The 19,944-nt window shown below is 39.2% G+C and overlaps 1 protein-coding gene and 1 pseudogene across 3 annotated transcripts in view; one reads left to right on the top strand and one right to left on the bottom strand.

Annotated features, from left to right (window-relative positions):
- Positions 1-1,354: 1,354 nt before the first annotated feature.
- Positions 1,355-19,944, top strand: part of HSD17B4 (hydroxysteroid 17-beta dehydrogenase 4) — a 101,770-nt gene continuing 83,180 nt past the window's right edge. The window contains exons 1-4 of one of the 3 annotated variants that reach the window (XM_007455834.1): positions 1,355-1,528; positions 5,887-5,940; positions 16,956-17,063; positions 19,001-19,060. In XM_007455834.1, coding sequence (XP_007455896.1) covers positions 1,471-1,528; positions 5,887-5,940; positions 16,956-17,063; positions 19,001-19,060 — 280 coding nt within the window. In that variant the 5' untranslated portion in view covers positions 1,355-1,470. Of the gene's footprint in view, positions 1,529-5,886; positions 5,941-16,955; positions 17,064-19,000; positions 19,061-19,944 lie in introns of those variants that run through there. The other 2 variants (XM_007455835.1, XM_007455836.1) reach the window with 2 other exon arrangements.
- On the bottom strand, positions 7,062-7,356 carry LOC103084222 (transcription and mRNA export factor ENY2 pseudogene; annotated as a pseudogene).

Here is a 19,944-nt window from a genome sequence, read left to right as displayed (position 1 = left end):
TTGAGAAAACCTACATCATTTGACTGTACTCACCATCCAAAAGCAAAAATCATTTAGGAGCACCTGTTGACATTTTTTTGTCCCCTGAGATTCTGTTACCAAGGCTGTTGCCCCAGAATCATACCCCTGCCCCTTCCTCGAATGGAAACCAGTTGTTCTTATCTAAGTTCAGGAGGAAGCTGCAAAGAGAAAAGCAAGGACTGGTTAGAACAACTAGACCCAAGATGACAGATTTGACTTCCAGTAGACCTTGATCCTCATTATACGCTCATTGTAATACGTTAGCATGCTAAAGGGCCCATCCACCAGCACCATGACAGGTGACAATCGCCTTGACAACATCTGGAAAAGCCCATACAAGGACTGAAAAAGAGGGTTGCATCAGTTCTGTGTCCAAACCACAACCCTGTTCTCAGATAAGACGTGAGTATGCCTCCCCCTCTTTCCAATTCCCTCCCTTTTCCCTCGGCCCTCCTAAACATATGGTGTCTCTGTCCCAACTGGGTTGTCCAGTTGATTTGCGAACTAAATTTGCGCTTCTCCATTCTTTGGCCATTAATTAAAGCTTCTGCTGTTCCACTCTCAGCATAGGTTTCATGATTGGCTGTGCAAATCTGAGCGGAAAAAGAACCTCCCTGGGTGTCGGCGCCTGGCTAGGACTTTAGTGAGGGTCCATTGGTGACAGTTTCATTTGGGAGGTCAGCCTGGGGGCCCAGGACTCTGCATCTTTCCAGATGGTTTCCATCCAAGAGGTCCAAGGATTACATTCTAAGAAATCTTTTTTACCCCTTGCTATTATTTATTTATTTATTTATTTATTTTTTTGCCGTACGCGGGCCTCTCACTGTTGCGGCCTCTCCCGTTGCGGAGCACAGGCTCCGGACGCGCAGGCTTAGCGGCCATGGCTCACGGGCCCAGCCGCTCCGCAGCATGTGGGATCCTTCCGGACCGGGGCACGAACCCGTGTGTCCCCTGCATTGGCAGGCGCACTCTCAACTACTGCGCCACCAGGGAAGCGCACTCTCAACCACTGCGCCACCAGGGAAGCCCACCCTTTGCTATTTCTGAAAGCTACTTGAGAATAGGGGCTGCATCCTCGCGTAAATCCAGAAAACTCTTGTTGAGTGAATGACAAAACGATGGATGAAAGTATGAATGAAGTTAGGGGAGTCAATCATTTTACTACACAGGTCCCAGCAGCTCCCATTACTTCCGGCCGCAGAACTAGCCCTTTCAAGCCAAGCCTCTTGGGCAGGCTCTCGCCGCGACTGGAGGCATGCTGGACTACATTTCCCAGAGTTCCAAGGGATCGATGCGCAGGCGCACTTGGAAAACTACGGCGTTTGTCTCCTCCGCAGAAACTGGCAGGTCATTGCCGTCCTGCCCCAGCCTTTCCTCCTGTCCTCCTTGTCCCGCAGTCTGAACTCCAGTAGTTCTGCTAGTGTATGTGTGTCGCTGCAGGCTGGACTTATGGCCTTGCCGTTGAGGTTCGACGGGCGGGTGGTACTGGTCACCGGCGCGGGGGGAGGTGAGTACGCGAAGGCTAGAGGGCCGGCGTCCTCCAGCTTGCTCTCGTGCTGGGAGTCCCCCTTTTTGGTCTGGAATCCGCACGCAGCCGTAGTTGCGATCTCAGCATCTGGGCTGCGGGCAGCGGTGGCGGGGCGGCTTGGGGAGCGAGCGACTGGACTTGGTGGGGTTGAGGGTGGGAGGACGGACAACAATTGTTCTCCGGACGCCTAATCGGCTGAGGATGGAGAGGAGGGGCTGGCCAGCCTTGAGTGGGGAGCCAGAAACTCCTGGTGCAGCCCACTTCTCCACCCCCCACAACCCTGTGGGAGCTTCTCAAGGCTTCAAGTCTTGAGAGGAGAGAGGCCGGGCTCGGCTGCGGGTTGCAAAACTAGGTAAAATTCATCCCGACGCCCGTCTGTGCGTATCGATTGCGACTCTTCCTGTTAATAGACTCCCTAGGCCTCTGTCAAGTTTTTAAACGTGGCGGAAAAGCCGTCAGGGGGCTGGAATCACCCCCGCAGGAGTAGAAATGCAGCCCCTTGCCTTTGAAAAGTCAGTCATCTTTCTCTCTGTCGGATGATTTTAAGTTCTTGAGAGGGCCTTCTTTAAAAAAAGGCATGTGATAAGAGGCCTCCGTTTTGGACTTTGTGTGTTTATCAAGCGGATTGCAAACTCCAATGCCTGCAGGACTCAGGCAGGCGATAGAGGAATAAAATAAGAGTGGGGTGGGGGGCAGTAGGAACTGGAGAGCAGAATGCCTGCAGGGCTCAGGCAGGCGATAGAGGAATAAAATGAGAGTGGTGTGGGGGCAGTAGGAACTGGAGAGCAGAGGCCTTTCTGAAGTGGGCCAGATCTTCCTTATTTCAGAAGCCAAGTGGAGACTGGTTATGTGAAATAACCCTATTTTTATTTCTATTTATTTATTTGTTTATGGCTGCATCAGGTCTTTGTTGCGGTGCGCGGACCTCTCTTTGCGGTGTCTTCTCTTGTCGCAGAGCCGGGCTCTAGGCGCTTAGGCTTAGTTGCTCCACGGCATGTGGGATCTTCCCGGACCAGGGCTTGAACCCCTGTCCCCTGCATTGGCAGGGGGATTCTTAACCACTGCACCACCAGGGAAGTCCCATAGTAACCCTATTTTTAAAGGACAAAATTTAAGACAAACCACTCATACCCACACGGATGCTTTGCAGTGAGGTTTTACACTATTTCCCACCTGTCCATGATCTCTGTAATCTCCAAGCGCAGGGACCTTGACCTTATGGGCCTTTGATTACCCACTGGTAGTGCCTTATACCTAGAATGGACCTAATGCAGAATTAATTTGAATTATATATTAAAAGTCACAAACAGTGGAATTCTGACATTTAATTCATACGTATTTTCACGTCTCCATTTGTAAAATGGATTCGCATGCTTCCTTTCAGAAAATATCTTTAGTATTAATTGGTGGCCAAATGTTTTATATCCGTAGCTATATTTATTCTAAAATGATTATGTTTTGGGGAAAACATTGTGTTTACATTTTGCTTTTGATGGAAATAATTAAGTAATGCACTCATGTTTTAAACCTCTTTTGACAGTGAGTGATTCACAGTATGAAATACATTTTATACCAAGACCTGGTATACACACACACACACTATATTTGAAACAAGCTCCTGACACTGTGCATAGTAAATGCAGTGCACTTTGAACATTTCTATTCTTTTTCATTAAGTAAATGCAGATTACAACCCACCAAATTGATTTTGTGAAGTATTAATGGGTTGTGACTAGACAGTTCTGAATTTAGCACCTCCTGTTCATGAACTGATTCATATTTTAAAGAGCCTGGATTATGATACAATTACTAGCTATTAGATTTGAATACTGATCTGGGGCAGATATAATTTTGTGGTAAAGTTGAGACTGTCATTAGGTCTACAGTGGGCCATCATTATGAAAGAGAGATGGAGATCTAATTCCAGTCCTATCATGAAGACTCTTGTCCTTGAGGTCTTGGGGTTCTCAGTTAAGGATACATATCTGTAGAATTGAGGCACTGCTAAACATCCCAGGAGGGTGTCCGTGAATGCCTGCCAGGCCTGTGTCTGGGAATTAGTCTGACTCCAACCCATGCATGTTCTAGAGATGAACAGAAATATCTTTGCACTATTCAGGTGCTGTTGTTTAGCTTGGAATATTTGAATAGTTTAATGGGAGACCTGGAAGGAGAGGTTTAGAATTGTCTAGGATTAAGGTAAACAATTTTGCCATGATGGGTGGTATAATGGGAATTCGTATTTATTAGCTGATTGTAGTAGTTGCTGGGGATGTAGTTGTGAGAGTGGTGGAGGTGGGCTGTGGAAGAAGGGAGTCTGGCCATTGTGAATTTGAGATGGTTATAAAATAGCAAGCTGTAGATCTGGAGATAGTGAGAAGTGTGTGAGTAGTTGGAGATTCTGAAGTCAGGAGAGGTTTCGAAGTCATTTGACTTCCTTTGATTGGTAAAGCTAGAAGGTGAAATAGTCCAGGAAGCTAATCTCAAAGGCTCTGTCAACTTGAAGCAGAGAAAAATCTAACCCATAGAAGAGAGCACTGAACAGCACTGTGAGAAAAGAATCAACTGATATTTGACAATGCTAAAGAAGTTAAGGTCAGAAGAGAAATGGGGAAGAGAGGACAGTTGACAATGAACTTAGGTGTGGGAGAAAGTTAAGACAGGATTTAAAAGAGGATTAAGAGAAAATAGAGGCTCTTGGCTTTAACTTTTTGTGCATTTTGACTGTAAAGATGTGCTGGGCATTGTGGGAAATGTAAAAGAACGACATAATCTCAACCTACAGTGACCTTCTAGTTTAGTTGGGGAGACAGACTAAGACACATAAAGTATTTAAATAATGTTTATGTAAGCACAGATATAAAAACATGGGAGGACACTTAGCGAACCTGTTAATGGATGAGTGGTGTTACAGGGAAACAGGGAGGAGAATGTCACTTTTAACTTTATATACAGATTTGTGTACAGTTTGCATGGGCCTTTATGGTAAAAGTAGATTACTTGCATATCTTTTCAGAGTATTGTATAGCTTGGTTTTGAGATAATTCTCTGGTTAACTTAGATCAATCTGTACTAGAGACATACCCCATTTCTTTCATCTGATGATTTTCCACTTTGTTACCATTTTTTTTTTTTTTTTTGCATTCTGGTTATGAGTATTTGATTTCTCTGAAAACCTCATGTTTAGAGCAAGTGCTTCAGCCTAGATCTGATAAAATATGAGGAGACTTGAGTTATTATATTGGGTGGGTTCTCTCTCATCCATTCAGAGTGGATTAAATTTTAAAATAAATTATTTGGTGATCTTTTAGTTTTGGAAAACTTTATAGTTTGGGTTCTTTTTAGAAGAACCTGATAATTTAGCCATCTCAATATTTGTTTACTTGTTTATCAATTCAAATTAAATTTAAACTACCAATTAAATTTATCAATTACATTTTAAAAAACGTGTGCATGTTAAAATGACTTAAACAATACAGAAGTAAGCTTTCCACCCCTTGTTGCTAGTTACACAATTCTGTTCCCCAGAGGTAACCACTAATTGCCAGTCTCTTATATAGTCTTCCTGAGATATTCTCTGCCTATAAAATTTATATAGGCACGTATCCATTTTTGGATGTATAAATTTACACCTCATACCTTTGAATCTGAGTTAAATATTTCCTGTGTTTGGTGATTATGTAGTCAAGGTTCAGAGCAGGATATAGAAACCACTAGATATTTGAAACAGGAAAGGACTTAATTTAGGCAGTTGGGTTTTAGGCAATTCCTCTTGGAATTCCTTATGGAACAGTATAAAACTGGTCCATTAGTGGAGCCACTACCTCTGAGGCTACCATTGGAAGTGCCACAGTCCAAATAGCCACTGACCCCAGGGATCTAGAGAATGGAAGCTGCCATCCAGAAATTAGGGAGCTAGATCTAGAAGCTGCCACTATATCTGCTTAATACCTAGGAAGCCTCAAGAAATCAGCTTCTTAACCAACAGTAACATCCGAAAGTCACAGTAAGGTGGCTTCTGCCTCATTTCCTCCTTCCACATTTCATGCAAATGCGTTTAATGGTGGAACCCAATTCACATCTAGCATCCATCCTAGAAGCTAGGTAGAATGATAGGAAATGGTAGGTAGAATAGGTGGAAAATACAGTTTTAAGCTTTCCAACCCCTGAAAGTAGAAGTAGGTGAAGTAGAGGCTGAGAGTACCAATGAAGGCTCTACCCTCGTAATGTAATTAATTGTTCACCAGTTACTTTGCAATAGGGATTGAGTTGAGTGGACCAGAAAAATTATGCTAACATTTGCTCAACCTTCTGATTTTTTTCTTTTTTTTCAATAGGATTGGGCCGAGCCTATGCCCTGGCTTTTGCAGAAAGAGGTGCATCAGTTGTTGGTAAGTTGATATATTTTTCTTTTCATCCAGTAGCTAGGAACTAAAATACACAGGTCACAGGTTTGAGCCCCTGTCTTCACAAGCCAGAGGCCTTTGTATTCACATCAAATAATTTGTCAAGGTCAAATTTCATCACTAATTTTTTCTTCTGCCAACAAAATTTTTTTCCCCGTTGCGGCTAACTTTGTAACTTACTTTTTAAAGTAAACTAGTTTCATAGAATTTGCAACTTAATAGAACTGTGAAAGATGAGCCGACATTCATTATATAAAAGGAAATTCTTGAATTTGGTATATTGTGGGCTGTAATTTTTCGATGTAGAAGACTGGTGCAAGATGAATCCTTGTAAGTGTAAATATATTGATAAGCTAAGAAATAAGTGCATTTTCATAACTAAATGTTTGGAATCAGGGAATCCAAAGTATTTTTTTTAAATCTCTTTCATAAAAATTTTCAAATGGAAGCTTTTATAACAGTTAAAAATTTTTTTAATTAAAGGGGCACTTGCATGAGTTTTATTGTGGGGGGATCAGTTGGAAGATGGTATATTGAGGAATACACCAAAAGTGGGAGATTTTAGTAATCTCAGTGGTTTGCCTGATGTACTTGACAGTTGGTATGGACATAGGAGTGGATTTGTGTACAGCCAACTCTTTGTGGGGAATATCTAAATGAGTGCTGGGTAGGTACGTAGGGCAGATGTATGGCCCAATATTTATTAATATCTTTTCTGGGCTAAAATTGTTGGCCCACATTGACCTCCCAATCCCAGTTTTCCTACATCTTTTCAGGGAATACAGAGAGACAAATTTCTCCCAATTTGTTTACAGAGATGTGTAATAAAAGACTGAACAAGCAGCCAGGTTTTCTAAACAATGAAGACCTAAGCAGTATATTGAATATACTTTTCTTCCTCAGCATATATCTTTTTTCTTTCATTCATGAGATATTTATTAAAATCACACATTTAGGGAAAAAAATCAATACAATTGTATACATCATTACCGAAAACTGTATACCATCATACGAAAAAGGATTTTATTTTGGAAAATTAATTCCTAATTTATGGCAAATTTTATTTTCAGAAATAAAACCACAAAACAACACAATCTAATTCAGTCTTAAAGGCTGGCATGCTGAGCAAGGAATGTTCTTATTCTTTGTAGGAGCTCTTTCTTTACACTGTCAGGTACCAGGGCTCTGCCTTTTGGTGTGATTTCAGCCACCAAGTCATCAACAGTAACGTGTTCTAGTCCTTTTTCTTTAATTACCTTTACAGTGTGCCTTCAACTGATCCTTCCAGCCACATTGAATTAATTTAGCTCTCAGCAACTCTTTGAGGCGTTCTCTTTCTCCAGTTTCTATCAACTTTTGGTTAATTGCTGCTCTCATCTGCGCATCTTTGTTCATCTTGCTAACCACACTCTTCGGCTGCCTGGACCTAGCATATATCTTTATGGAAGGGACACAAAGACTTTGGATGTTCCTTGTTTAAGGTCATAGCCACTGTCTGTTAATGCAGTCTACTTCTTGGGGCAAGGACAAATTTTGATATTGTGGTATTTGGTCAGGGGGTGTATAGTTCAGGCCTTTTTTGCCAGATTTTCCCCAAAATATTTCATGTCAGGGCCTAAAGGCACATGTTGTAACTTTTTTTTTTTTCTTTAAAAAAATATTGCTATTTATTTATTAATACTTACAACTTTTTATTTATTTACATCTTTTCCACTCAATTACGTAAGTGCAAGTATCTCATTTTATCTTTTGTATCTCCTAAGGGACCTAGAATATTGCCTTTTGTAAAGAAGGGACTTTGTTCATTCGTTCCTTTATTGTTTGATGTAGCCCTTTTTGTGGGGTGGGGTGGGCTGGGGAGTGGTTGGTGTGTCTTTGAGATTGGTTGAATAAATTTCTGCTGTTTTTGTTGTGACTAAGTTATAATCTTAGTTTATAAACTTGTTTTGTAAAACCTTTTGCAGCAGTATGTGTTTATGTGGATCAGTTTTCCTGTATTTATTACCTTTGAATTTGTTGAACTCAGATTGGAGTTTTTTTTTTTTAACATCTTTATTGGGGTATAATTGCTTTACAATGGTGTGTCAGTTTCTGCTTTATAACAAAGTGAATCAGTTATAGGTATACATCAGATTGGAGTTTTTCAGTTCTAAGAAAAAGGTAAACAGGGACAGTGTATCTGTTTATTTTGTCATTGCCTCAGGGATGGTATTGCAGCAAGTGCTTGTGAAAGTCCGAAAAGGCGGAAAATTAGTGTTTTGGGAAAAATATTTGCCAAACTTGGCTGGAGAGGCAGATTTAGTTTAGTTTAGTTTATGTGAAAATGTAGAACTTTTCACTGATATTTTCTACCACTTTTTAGCCTGTGACCTAGCTGTGAACTTTCTAGGCTACCAATGGGTTTTGTTCTTCCCTAACCACCACTACTCTCTGCTTTAACTTTTTCAAAACACAGATGCCCTGTGTTCAGGTTTTATCATGTGCACTAACATTTCTCCTGCGTTAATTTTGTTCTGCTCAGCATATTTTTACCTGAGTAAGCAAAAAATAGTAAAGAGGAGTAAGCAAACCTAGGATTTATAACATCGGAGTATCTTGTTTGTGGAAAAATTACTAATCAGTTAATCCTATGACTAGCTCAGAGGCCAGTAAGGAGTAAGACCTTAAGAAATGGAGTACCTTGTTTGTCATATAAGTCAACTTTTGCTAGGTTATGCTGAGTTACCAGACAAATCTCAATGGTTTATAATAATAAGGATAATTTCAGGACTTCCCTGGTGGTGCAGAGGTTAAGAATCCACCTGCCAATGCAGGGGTCACAGGTTCGAGCCCTTGTCCGGGAAGATCCCACATGCCGCGGAGCAACTGAGCCTGTGCGCCACAACTACTGAGCCTGTGCTCTAGAGCCCACGAGCCACAACTACTGAGCCCGTGTGCTGCAACTACTGAGCCTATGCTCTAGAGCCCACAAGCCACAGCTACTGAGCCCGTGTGCCGCAACTACTGAAGCCCGCGTACCTAGAGTCCGTGCTCTGCAACAAGAGAAGCCACTGCAATGAGAAGCTCACGCACCGCAACGAAGAGTAGCCCCCGCTCACCGCAACTAGAGAAAGCCCATGCACAGGAAGGAAGACCCAACACAGCCAACAATAAAAATAAATAAATAAAATAAACTTATTTAAAAAAAAGGGTAATTTCATACCTACCTGACCTTTCAGCTTCTGGTCAGCTGTGTCTCTGCTTTATGTGTCTTACTAATTTCAGGATCCCAGCTGAAGGAGCAACTTTCATCATGGCTGTTCTTCCCGCAGAGGGAAAATAAAAATGGATCCCCTTGGTGTCTCATCAAGCTTCTGTTTAGTAGTGGCATGTCACTTCTACTCACCTTTCATTGGCCAAAGGAAATCACCTGACCAAGCGCAAAGTTAAGGGTATCACTTAAGATATTCTCTTCATGTAAATATGATTGCTATGTTTTTTTTTTTCTTTTTTTTTTACGGTACGTGGGCCTCTCACTGTTGTGGCCTCTCCTGTTGCGGAGCACAGGCTCCAGACGCGCAGGCTCAGCGGCCATGGCTCACGGGCCCAGCCACTCTGTGGCATGTGGGATCTTCCCGGACCGGGGCACGAACCCGCGTCCCCTGCATCAGCAGGTGGACTCTCAACCACTGCGCCACCAGGGAAGCCCGATTGCTATGTTTTATATTTCATAATATAAAACATTATGGGAAATTTAAATCTGGGTATAAGAACTGCTAAGCCTTTGGCTGATAATTACAAGGGACATTTGGTTTCGTACACATTACATCTTTCAAGAAATGTTCGCACATATCTGAAGGAAATGTTGGGAATGGAATAGGTTTGAGGTTTCCTCAGTAGGTGAGCTATATCGAGTTCTCTGAATATTAAGTTTTGTCTTGAGGGCGTGAACACAAAGAATTTGAAGTGTTCCAGCAAGCAGAACCTCTTTTTGGACAGTAAGAAAGGCAGAATGCTTTCTATTCTTGAACTGGAGGAGTAGCACTTTTGGGTAATTGAAACTGCAATCTTTTGAAGTAAGATCGACATGATTTCTTTTCTGTACTGCAGTTGCATAATAACTGGTAAAGATGAGTTACAAGTTCCTGTGGTCTAATGCCAGAGCCTGTGTTTTTAACGGCTGTGTGATCCTGACAGCCAGAAGGTGAACTGCAGTGGGGAAAGTGAATTGTCTTTGAAGTTAGGTCAGGCTATAAATCCTGTTTCTGCTGTCTAATTACATGACCTCTCTGAATATTAGTAGCCACCTTACCTAATAACTTCCAGGATTATGATGGGAATTAAATGACATCAAGAATTAAAACCTTTTGTAAAGGGGGTAAAAAGCCAATAATAGTGACTGCCTACTGTGTGCTGGGCACTGTGCTCAAGATTATGTCAAAGTGAGCTTAGGGGGCATCCCAGGCTGGAGTGAAGTCATCTAGGGGAACAGAGTGAGAGATGAGAGATTACAGGAGGTCAGGTCATGTAGGACCATTTAGTTCAGAGTAAGGACTGGCTTTTACCCTGATTGAGATGGGAAGCCATTGGAGAGTGTGGAGGAGCAAGATGACCTCATTTAAGGTTTAAATGGCTCATTCTGAGTGCTGTGTGAGGAATAGGTTCTAGGGGAGCAAGAGTGGAAGTGGAGAAGTATGTTGGGCATATTAGGGTTTATTATCCTATTAACTCTTCTTGTCCATACTTGTAATTTTTCATTAAAAAAAAGAAGTGGAAGCAGAGAGATCTGTCAAGTTATCGCAATAATCTGCATCAGAGATGGGGGTGATTCAGACAGGTGGTAGGAATGGAGGTGGTGCAAAGAAGTTAAATTCTGGAAATATTTTGAAGGTTGGTATGGTGGGATTTGCTTATTTGCTGACGTGGGTTGAAAGGGAGAGAGAAGGATAAAGTGGTGGTTTACCAAGATAGGGAAGACTGGAGGAGGGCCGGATTCGCAGAGAGGGGACATTCCGAGTAGACTTTCAGATGGGGATAGTAGGTAGGCAGTGGGACATAGGACTCTGTAGTTGGGGGGACAGGTTGAAGCTATATAGATCTATTTTCAGTTTCTAGGTGGTATTCAAAGCCAGGAGACTGGATTAGATTACCTGGGTGGTGAGTGCAGATAAACAGGAGATGGGGTCCCAGGACTGAACTCTGGAGGGGACTCAGTCTCTCATTTTCAGTTTCTTCTCCCTTTAAGGAGACCTTTGATGCCTTCTTGTTGTTGAGACAGATTAAGTCCCTTAAATTAAAGGGACCTAATTTAAGACGTTGCTTTCTAAACTATCACAACATTTTGGAGGCCTTCAAATAGTTAGATACATTTATGGCCATTCTGGAAAAGACTCTGATGAACTAGGGTGATTGTGTCTTTCTACCAAACAGTGAAAATAGTATGGCAGCTCTGTGTTTTCTGCCTTTTCTTTGGCTGTCAAGAAGCTTAAGGGTAAACCTGACACTGTCCCCAAATCGAGTAACTACCATTAGCATATGCTTTGAGTAGGCTTCTCTTTCTCTGATGTAACGTTTTCTTAATTTTTCCATTTTTTAATAGTCCTTGCACATTTAAGGCACCTTAAATACTTTTTGGTAGCAGTCAGGACATGAACAGAATACAGGAAGAAATCCCCATTGGGCCCACAGCTCTAAAATCAATGAAATGATTCTGAATGCTATTGTTTGCTATCGGAAACTTTGTCAAAATAGGAGGAAAGGCATCAAGCATAGGAAACAGAAATGTCTGGAAGACCATCCAAGAGATGGTTAATAGCAGTTACCTCTGGGATAAGACAAGGATTAAAAAGACTTCTTGAATCTGCAGGGTTTGAATTTCTTGAAAGCATTAAAAAAAAAAAAGTAAATAACCTCTCCAAAAAATAAGTACACTTGTAGTATAATATTGCCCGTGTCATCTTTTTTTTTTTTTTCTGTGGTACGCGGGCCTCTCACTGTTGTGGCCTCTCCTGTTGCGGAACACAGGCTCCGGACGCGCAGGCTCAGCGGCCATGGCTCACGGGCCCAGCCGCTCCGTGGCATGTGGGATCTTCCCGGACGGGGGCACGAACCCGTATCCCCTGCATCGGCAGGCGGACTCTCAACCACTGCGCCACTAGGGAAGTCCCTGTGTCATCTTTTTATATGCTACTCAGATTACTCATTGTAAAGGATGTCACTCACAGAATCAATGCATATGAAAGTTACTTTGATTTTGTAGATTTGGAAGCACCATTTTACTTTGGAAATAAAAGTCATTTATAGATATGTCATTGGTAGTGGATATGACTCAGCTGGTGTCAAACCCTTGGATTGAATAAATATATGAACATGAATATGTGTAAGCACAGTTGTAAAGCACTCTTCAAATGCAAAGCATTATAACATTATTACTCTTGATAATTAAGTGGCAAGTTAGAAACTGCTATATAAGCAATTTCCCGCACTGAGCTACAGCAAAAAGGACAAACTACTTATAGTAAAGTGAAGCAGTAAAGTGAGGGCAGACTTTAAGGGATCTTGAAAGTTAGGTAGTGAATAATAGGGTTCCACTGCAGATTTTGAGCAAGGGGATGACTTAGTATAAAGGCTGCCTTTGGGCCATTACCCAGCAACAGTCTGCTGATTGCCTGGAAGGATTAAGATTGGAGGCAAAGACCACCGGGAAAGCAACTGTAGTAATCTGGACATGAAATTATAGAATAGGAAAGAAATGGCAGTAAACGATTCCTCGAAAGAACTGGAAACTCCTCAGTGCACAAGATATCTACCTTGCGAGCTCAAAGCACCTAGCACAGTGATACAGAGTGGGAACAGAGTGAACATTTGAAGAATCATAATGAAATTGATGTCAAGTCTTGATGGCTAGTGACATGTGCTGTTCAGAAATGGGAGAAAGGAAAGAGTACCTGGGAAATAACTCACCCAGCAAAGTGATGTTGAGAAGGTGGGACAGTTTGAGGAAGGTGATAATCAGTTTGATTTGCATTTTTTTTTTTCTGGCAGACTAAAAGTGACATATATTCCCTCAGCTGGTTTAGCAGCCCTGATATCAGGAGACCCAAAGCCTGTTTCTTGCTCTAGTCTTCGGAGCCAATAGTCAGGGCTGAAGAATAGCAAGAAAGAAGAAGACAACCAACTTCTGAGAGCAAAGTCCTATACACAGATAGGATTACCAAAGACAAATCCAGATTTCTCAATCTGGTTTATGTAACAAAACACTGAAAAACAATGTACGTAATGCTCATCAAATAATATTAATGCTCCAGTGTTACCTCTGTTTCTCTTTCAACATTTCAATAAAGGAACTTATGATTTGCAACACATATGATATAGAATTAAAATCTTTTATAAGTAAGGGACACGTACACATCTGTAAGAAAGAAAAGCACCCCAAATGAAATGTGATTTAAGCAGGCAAAACAATAAGAAGTATAAATGACCAATAAGCCCATGAAAATAATGTTACCTTACTAGTGCTCAAAGAAATGTAAATTAAAATAATGAGCTACAATTTGTAATCATTTAATTGTTATACTGAAAAGAATGATGATGTCCAGTGTTGGGAGGATATGGGGAAACAGGCATTGTCACAAACATGGTTCTGTTTTCAGGCTTCGATAGCTGGTAACTTGGTACTTTGTATTTAGGTATCCATTTACCTATTAGTAGAGTACTTTTACAGGCTCCAAGTGTGTTTTAGAATTCTCTGGATTCTTATATCCCTGCTCTAGTGGTTAGCATATTGCAGGTATTTAGTAAAATCTTGGGGTGGATTTTTAGTAAAAAACCTTATGTAGTCTTTAATAGACTATCCAAGTCATTGATTTATTTAAAATGACAGAAATAGGAAAAAGATTTTACATCTTAAAAAAACCAAAACTCTTCAGAGCTATAAACTGGATTTTATATGGAGGATTTACAAATATATCACTTTTGGGGATATTTTGATGGTTTTAGCTGAGAAGACTCTGTCCTTAACTATCATAATCTTAACCATTTTTACTCCCTATTTTAAAGCTATTTGTTTGACTGGGGTGCCTGATTTACTGTTCCTTCTATATTCTCCCCAAGCACATGTGATTTTTTTTTTTTTTTTTAGTGGAAATAATTAGGATAAAAGAAACTTGTTTACAGCATTAGAGGAGCAGAATGGTATTGTGGTAGGTCAAGATTCTAGTCTGAATTTTGCCATTTTATACAGCCTTGGAGCCTGGACAAGCTTTGGAGCCTGGAACAAGTTACATAACCTTTCCTAAACTTTCCTCTTCTGTGAAAATAGGAACAACTGTTTCTGCCAAACTCCTAAAAAGATGTATGGAGATCAAATGCAGCAATGTACGTAGATGGGTCTTTGAAAATGCAAAGTATATACATACCAGTATAAGGCGGTAATGGTATTTTAAAATATTATTGTGATTAGAATTTTAGTCATATATTTAAGCGGAACAGTGTCACATAGTGTGGATACATTTCTCTTTGTATACAATCTGTTAACATTGTTGCTATCCAAGCCCTTCAGTGTGTAACCAGTGCTTTTCTAGTTAAGCCTGTAATCCCTGTGATTTAGCTCTGGTGATAGCGGGATAACTGAGTGGGGTCAGTGTTAAGTTTGTACTCTCTAAGGTAGAGACTTGTCTTGAATGAATCTATTCTGAAACTGTTTCACTGCACATCATTGATCTCAATAATTATTTATCCAGTCTTCAGTTCTTAACCTTTGATTGCACTTGGTTGCGCTTTGAACAGTTTCCACTTGGGGGTAGTGTTTCATTTCACAATTGAACAATTCTTTCTTAAGTATGGCCTTTGCCAGTTTGCTCTTGAACTTTCCCTTGCTTAGTTAAAAAGGGTCTTAAAAGACTGTTAGCATGTTTTAAAATCTTGATTTTTTAAAACTGTTTCCTGTCATTTGAGTAATTGTACAGAAATGAATAATTAAGAGGAATTTAGTCTTGAGAATCTGAACACTTTTTTTAATCTCTGAGGGATAACGTAAGCCTTTTCCCCATTATTTTGTGTCTTTGCGGCATTTTTTATTTACAGTAAGGCTGTTAAGACTATATTGTTAGAAAAAATATATCCCAGTCCACATTTTGAAAAACTCATTTCCTTTAAGCGTAAAAGCACATTAGGCTAGCTTTGCTCGGTATCATCCCTGTATCTTCCTTTACCACCCAGCCCACTTGCAGCCCTCAACCCAGCCCCCCCAAAAGAGAACCACTCTTGAAAAGAAAAAAAAAAAATCTTGTGGGCTTTCTTTTTTCCCCAGTTATGGTAATTATCAATTTGGTAATATTAAGAGACTTTAAATTTTAGTATATACCTCTATGTCATTTATTAATTAGTAATTTTTAAATTCCGCACAGTATGTGCAATAACCCTACAAAAACGATCACTTTGCAATGCAAATTAATTCTTTGTCCCAGGTATTTGTTTTAAATTCTGTTTTGTCCAAGTTATTTGGCATTGATCTATATATCTTTTCATTCGTTTTTGCATGTTATTTTGTAAATAATTAAATTATTGTATAAATTACCTTTGTTATATTATTTAGTTATGTTGGCTTTTATAAACTTTATGATGCAATTAGTGCATTAGTGTAGTTACCACATACTTAACTTTCAGTAGATTATAAACTCTGAGGATAGGCACCATTCTTATACATCTGTAGATATCTGTAGATTTCCTTGCAAATAGTAAATGTGCAATTAATGTTTGTATCTATATAATTGGATATAGGGAGATGTTATGTGGTAAGTGTGGTCAGTTGTTAAACATATAAATTACATATATGGTATAAATTAGTGACTGAACACATAGTAGTTGTGTATGTAAGTTTTGACCTCTTTCAATAAATAGTTTTTATTTCTTTTTTTGGTAGACCATGACACACTATGTTTTATAAAAATTCACGTGTGCTTCTCCAAGAGTTTAATACTGTGCTTGTTCTTTATCACCATTCCTGTAAACAAAGTCTTTCTTGACATGGAGAAGATATTTCACATTGTGTATTTAACCTTTCTTTGTTTCTTTTTTTTTAAAATTATGGTAAGAACATTTAATATGAACATTTAACAAATTTTTAAATGTACAATACAGTATTATGAACTACAGGCACTATGTTGTATGGCAGATAAGATCTCTCGAATTTATTCATCTTGCATTATTGAAGCTTTATGCCCACCGATTAGCAACTCCCCATTTTCTCCACCCCCTAATCTCTGCAACCACCATTCAACTCTCTGATTCTATGAGTTTGACTATTTTACGTACTTTGGTGTAAGTGGAATCGTGCAGCATTTGGCCTTCTGTGACTGGGTTACCATATTATCTGCAAGGCTCATCCATGTCGTTACATATTGCAAAATTTCCTTCTTTTTTTAAAGGCTGAATAATAGTACATTGTATTTATGTACCACATTTTCTTTATCCATTTTTATCTGTCAGTTGATATTTAGATTATTTCTACATCTTGGCTGTTGTGAGTAGTGCTGCATTGAACATTTGGAGTTCTGTTATCTCTTTGGTTCCTGATTTCAATTCTTTTGAATAAATACCTGGAAGTGGGATTGCTGGATCGTGTGGCAGTTCTATTTTTAATTTTTTGAAGAATGTCCATACTGTTTTCCTGTGTATTTAATCTTAAAAGTGATCTTTAGGTTTTTTTCTTTTCTTTCTTTTTGCTAAAAGTGGGTTGAATCATGGTCTTTTTCTTTCCAAAAAAGGAGAAGCATTGCACAGTTAAAAATTTCATGACATGAACCTGTGTTTAAATATTTTTGCTGCTTCATATCTGTATTTAAAAACAAAGAGGCATGTTTTGAAAGTACGTATCTCATGGTGTGTTCAGTAAGATGGGAACATGGTAATAGGGAATTAGGAAGATGACTGAAGAAATACACTAATAATATAATTTCATTTCCAACTTATATTTTTAAGGTCTAGAACTGAATTCTTATTTGTTTATTTTTGCATTGCAGTGAATGATCTAGGAGGGGACTTCATGGGAGTTGGAAAAGGCTCCTTAGCTGCTGATAAGGTTGTTGAAGAAATAAGAAGTAAAGGCGGAAAAGCAGTGGCCAACTATGGTACAGTATTTGAGAGAACTCTACTGCTTCTTTTATATTTCCTCACCTAATGCTGTTTCTCATGTTAATAATTATTGATCACATATCTTGGCTTTCCAGTATAATTACGAAATTAGATTTTATCTAAGTCTGCCAAAGATGTTTAGTGACGTATTTTTTAAACTTTCGATGTAGATTATTTTATGAGTCGAACTTTTATTCAGTTGTTTATTTAATATTTTTAATAGTAAGCACATGATATAATCAGTACATTACTGTAGATGTGAATATGAATATGCTCTTATCTTAAAAGACGTGTCTTAGCTAAAAGATCTTATGTATTTCTTCAGAGTTCTTCTTTTTAAAATTGCTTTTAAAAACGATTTCTTAAAGTAATATAGTGTAAGAAGTGAAGTGCCCCCCTTCTGTACCCAGCCTTCATATTCCATTCTGCACAGGTAATCATTGCTGTATGTAACTTTCTTATCTTTATGAAAATGTAAGAGTCAAAGTTAGGCATTAAAAATAAAGAAAAAATAACGACAGCAAATACAACCTTTATGTTTGATGTATTGATTCTAATAGTATTTGTATGGAATCTTCTTGAGTAGATTTACTTTAAAAAGCTAGTGCTTACTGACTTTTCTGCAAATTAGATTGTTTTTATGGGCCAGAGAGAAAATTAGATTGCCAGTGACTTTATTCTGAAATTTTAGAGGAAAGGAAATAGAATATGATTTGTTTTGAGAGTGCAAGGGAATAATGAGACAGACATTTTGGTATCTTATTTCCACATTGAGAGTCTAGAAAAATGTTTTCAACTTAAAAAAAATTTCAGGGGTTTTAAAACGTATTTTGTAAAGATAAAGATTTCGGATTCTCTTCCCTGCCCCTCAGTTTTGATATTCAACCTGTATCAATCAGGATTCAGTCAAGAAAACAGAAGCCCCTCTCGGTTTTCCAAGTGTGAAGGGTTTTATACAACGAATTAGAGACTTACCATTGGAAGGTCTGGGCAGGTGCATGTCAGGGAAACTGTCGATGACCATCTCAGCCTGTGGCAGGTGGTTTTCAAGAGCTCACCTAGATGTGCTGTCAGTCTCACATCTGCAGCCTGCTCACAAGATTGCCTGCATTTACAGTCTCCTCCTACTTTTCTTCCCTTTAAGTGAGTATCTCTTTTTGGCAGATCTAACTCAGGACCTTATGGGTCCCAGGGAAGGGACCTGGCTGCCCCTGTGATTGCAGAGGAAGTAGAAAGAGACAGTGGTGATGTTGAGTTGACAGCTGACCATTTGACACACAGCTCTGGGGATATGAGCCCTTCTTCTGGGCTGATTAGCAGAAAATAACAAATCCATAATATTTCATTGAGCTTTACTTTTTGTAGTTAGTATTACAAAAACAGTAGGTTTGTTTTCCAAATGTAGTGATATGGAATTGAACATGCTTTTTCAAATTAAACACGTTCCTCCTTCCCTCTCTCTCAAAGTCTCATTTGCGTCCTTAAGGGGAAGTGCTTATGTGGCTATTTAAAATTCAATAGAAATGAAATAAAATAGAATATTCCATTTGTCGTACTAGCCACATTTCAGGCCACATTTCAGTAGCCACATGTGGTTCGTGGTTACCGTATTAGTGCAGAAATAGGGCATTTCCGTCTTCACAGAAAGTTCTTTTGGACCGTGGTATCTTGTATATTAGTCAAATACTTCTCATTTACCCCCTCTCTTTTTTTTTTTTGTAGGTTAAAGGATTGTCTTAGGGACTAAATTTCTTTTGTAACATGTATTATTTATATTTTAGTTTGTTACGTGCCTGCAATATGAATGTATTTTCCTTGGAAACAGGTTCTATTGAATATGAATAGTATATGTCATGTGCTCTGAGCCACAAAATTTAGAAGTCATTTGTAAGGGATATTACTGAAGTTTTGTCCTAATTTCCCTTTCCCTCAGATTCAGTGGAAGCAGGAGAGAAGGTTGTGAAGACAGCACTGGATGCTTTTGGAAGAATAGGTAATTAATGTTTCTTTGCATTTATGGTACTAACAGAGCAGCTTCTACCTTTCTAATGAAATATTTTTTGTTTCCCTTTTGTTTATTAAAAACTCTTTTTTGGTAATCAAATTTTTAGATTTGTTTTAAATTTAAATTTTTTTTTTTTTTTTTTTTGCGGTATGCGGGCCTCTCACTGTTGTGGCCTCTCCCGTTGCGGAGCACAGGCTCTGGACGCGCAGGCTCAGCGGCCATGGTTCACGGGCCCAGCCGCTCCGCGGCATGTGGGATCTTCCCGGACCGGGGCACGAACCCGTGTCCCCTGCATAGGCAGGTGGACTCTCAACCACTGCGCCACCAGGGAAGCCCCCAATTTTTATTTTTTCCATACCCTAATCTTATTCCACAAAGGGCTTGAGGTGCCAGTTTTTATGCATGTATGTGTTGAGTTTGTTTTATATCTTTTTGTACTTTAAGAACCTTTAAAAAAACTTGTAAGTATTTTCTAAGTTTTCTTTTTATAATAATTTAATCATACCCCAAATATATTTAGAAAGTAAAAAATAAATCAGTATTTTGGCAATAGAGGACCCAGTGGAATATTTTAGATAATTATAATGATTCAGATTAAAATGATTCAGTATCTTGCAAATTAGTTAAGATGAATTATATAAAATAAAAATCTTCATTTTTAAGAAGCATTTCAAGCATTTCAAATATATTGTTTAATTTTCCTGACTTAGTCCCATACATTGTTAGTAAAAGGTTATTGAATTACTAGAGGGAAACTACTGCAGATAAGCCCAACATGTTTATAATCTGAAAAATGTTAATTTTTGTAGTTTGAATGTGTCCCCCCCCCCCCCCCCCCCCCTCTCTCTTTTTTTTGTTTGCTCTCTTGTTCT

Source organism: Lipotes vexillifer, unplaced genomic scaffold, assembly GCF_000442215.2.
Source record: "Lipotes vexillifer unplaced genomic scaffold, Lipotes_vexillifer_v1.1 scaffold78, whole genome shotgun sequence".
NCBI lineage: Eukaryota > Metazoa > Chordata > Mammalia > Artiodactyla > Lipotidae > Lipotes > Lipotes vexillifer.
Note: the sequence above shows the minus strand (reverse complement) of the source record. Positions and strands in the feature narration are given on the sequence as shown.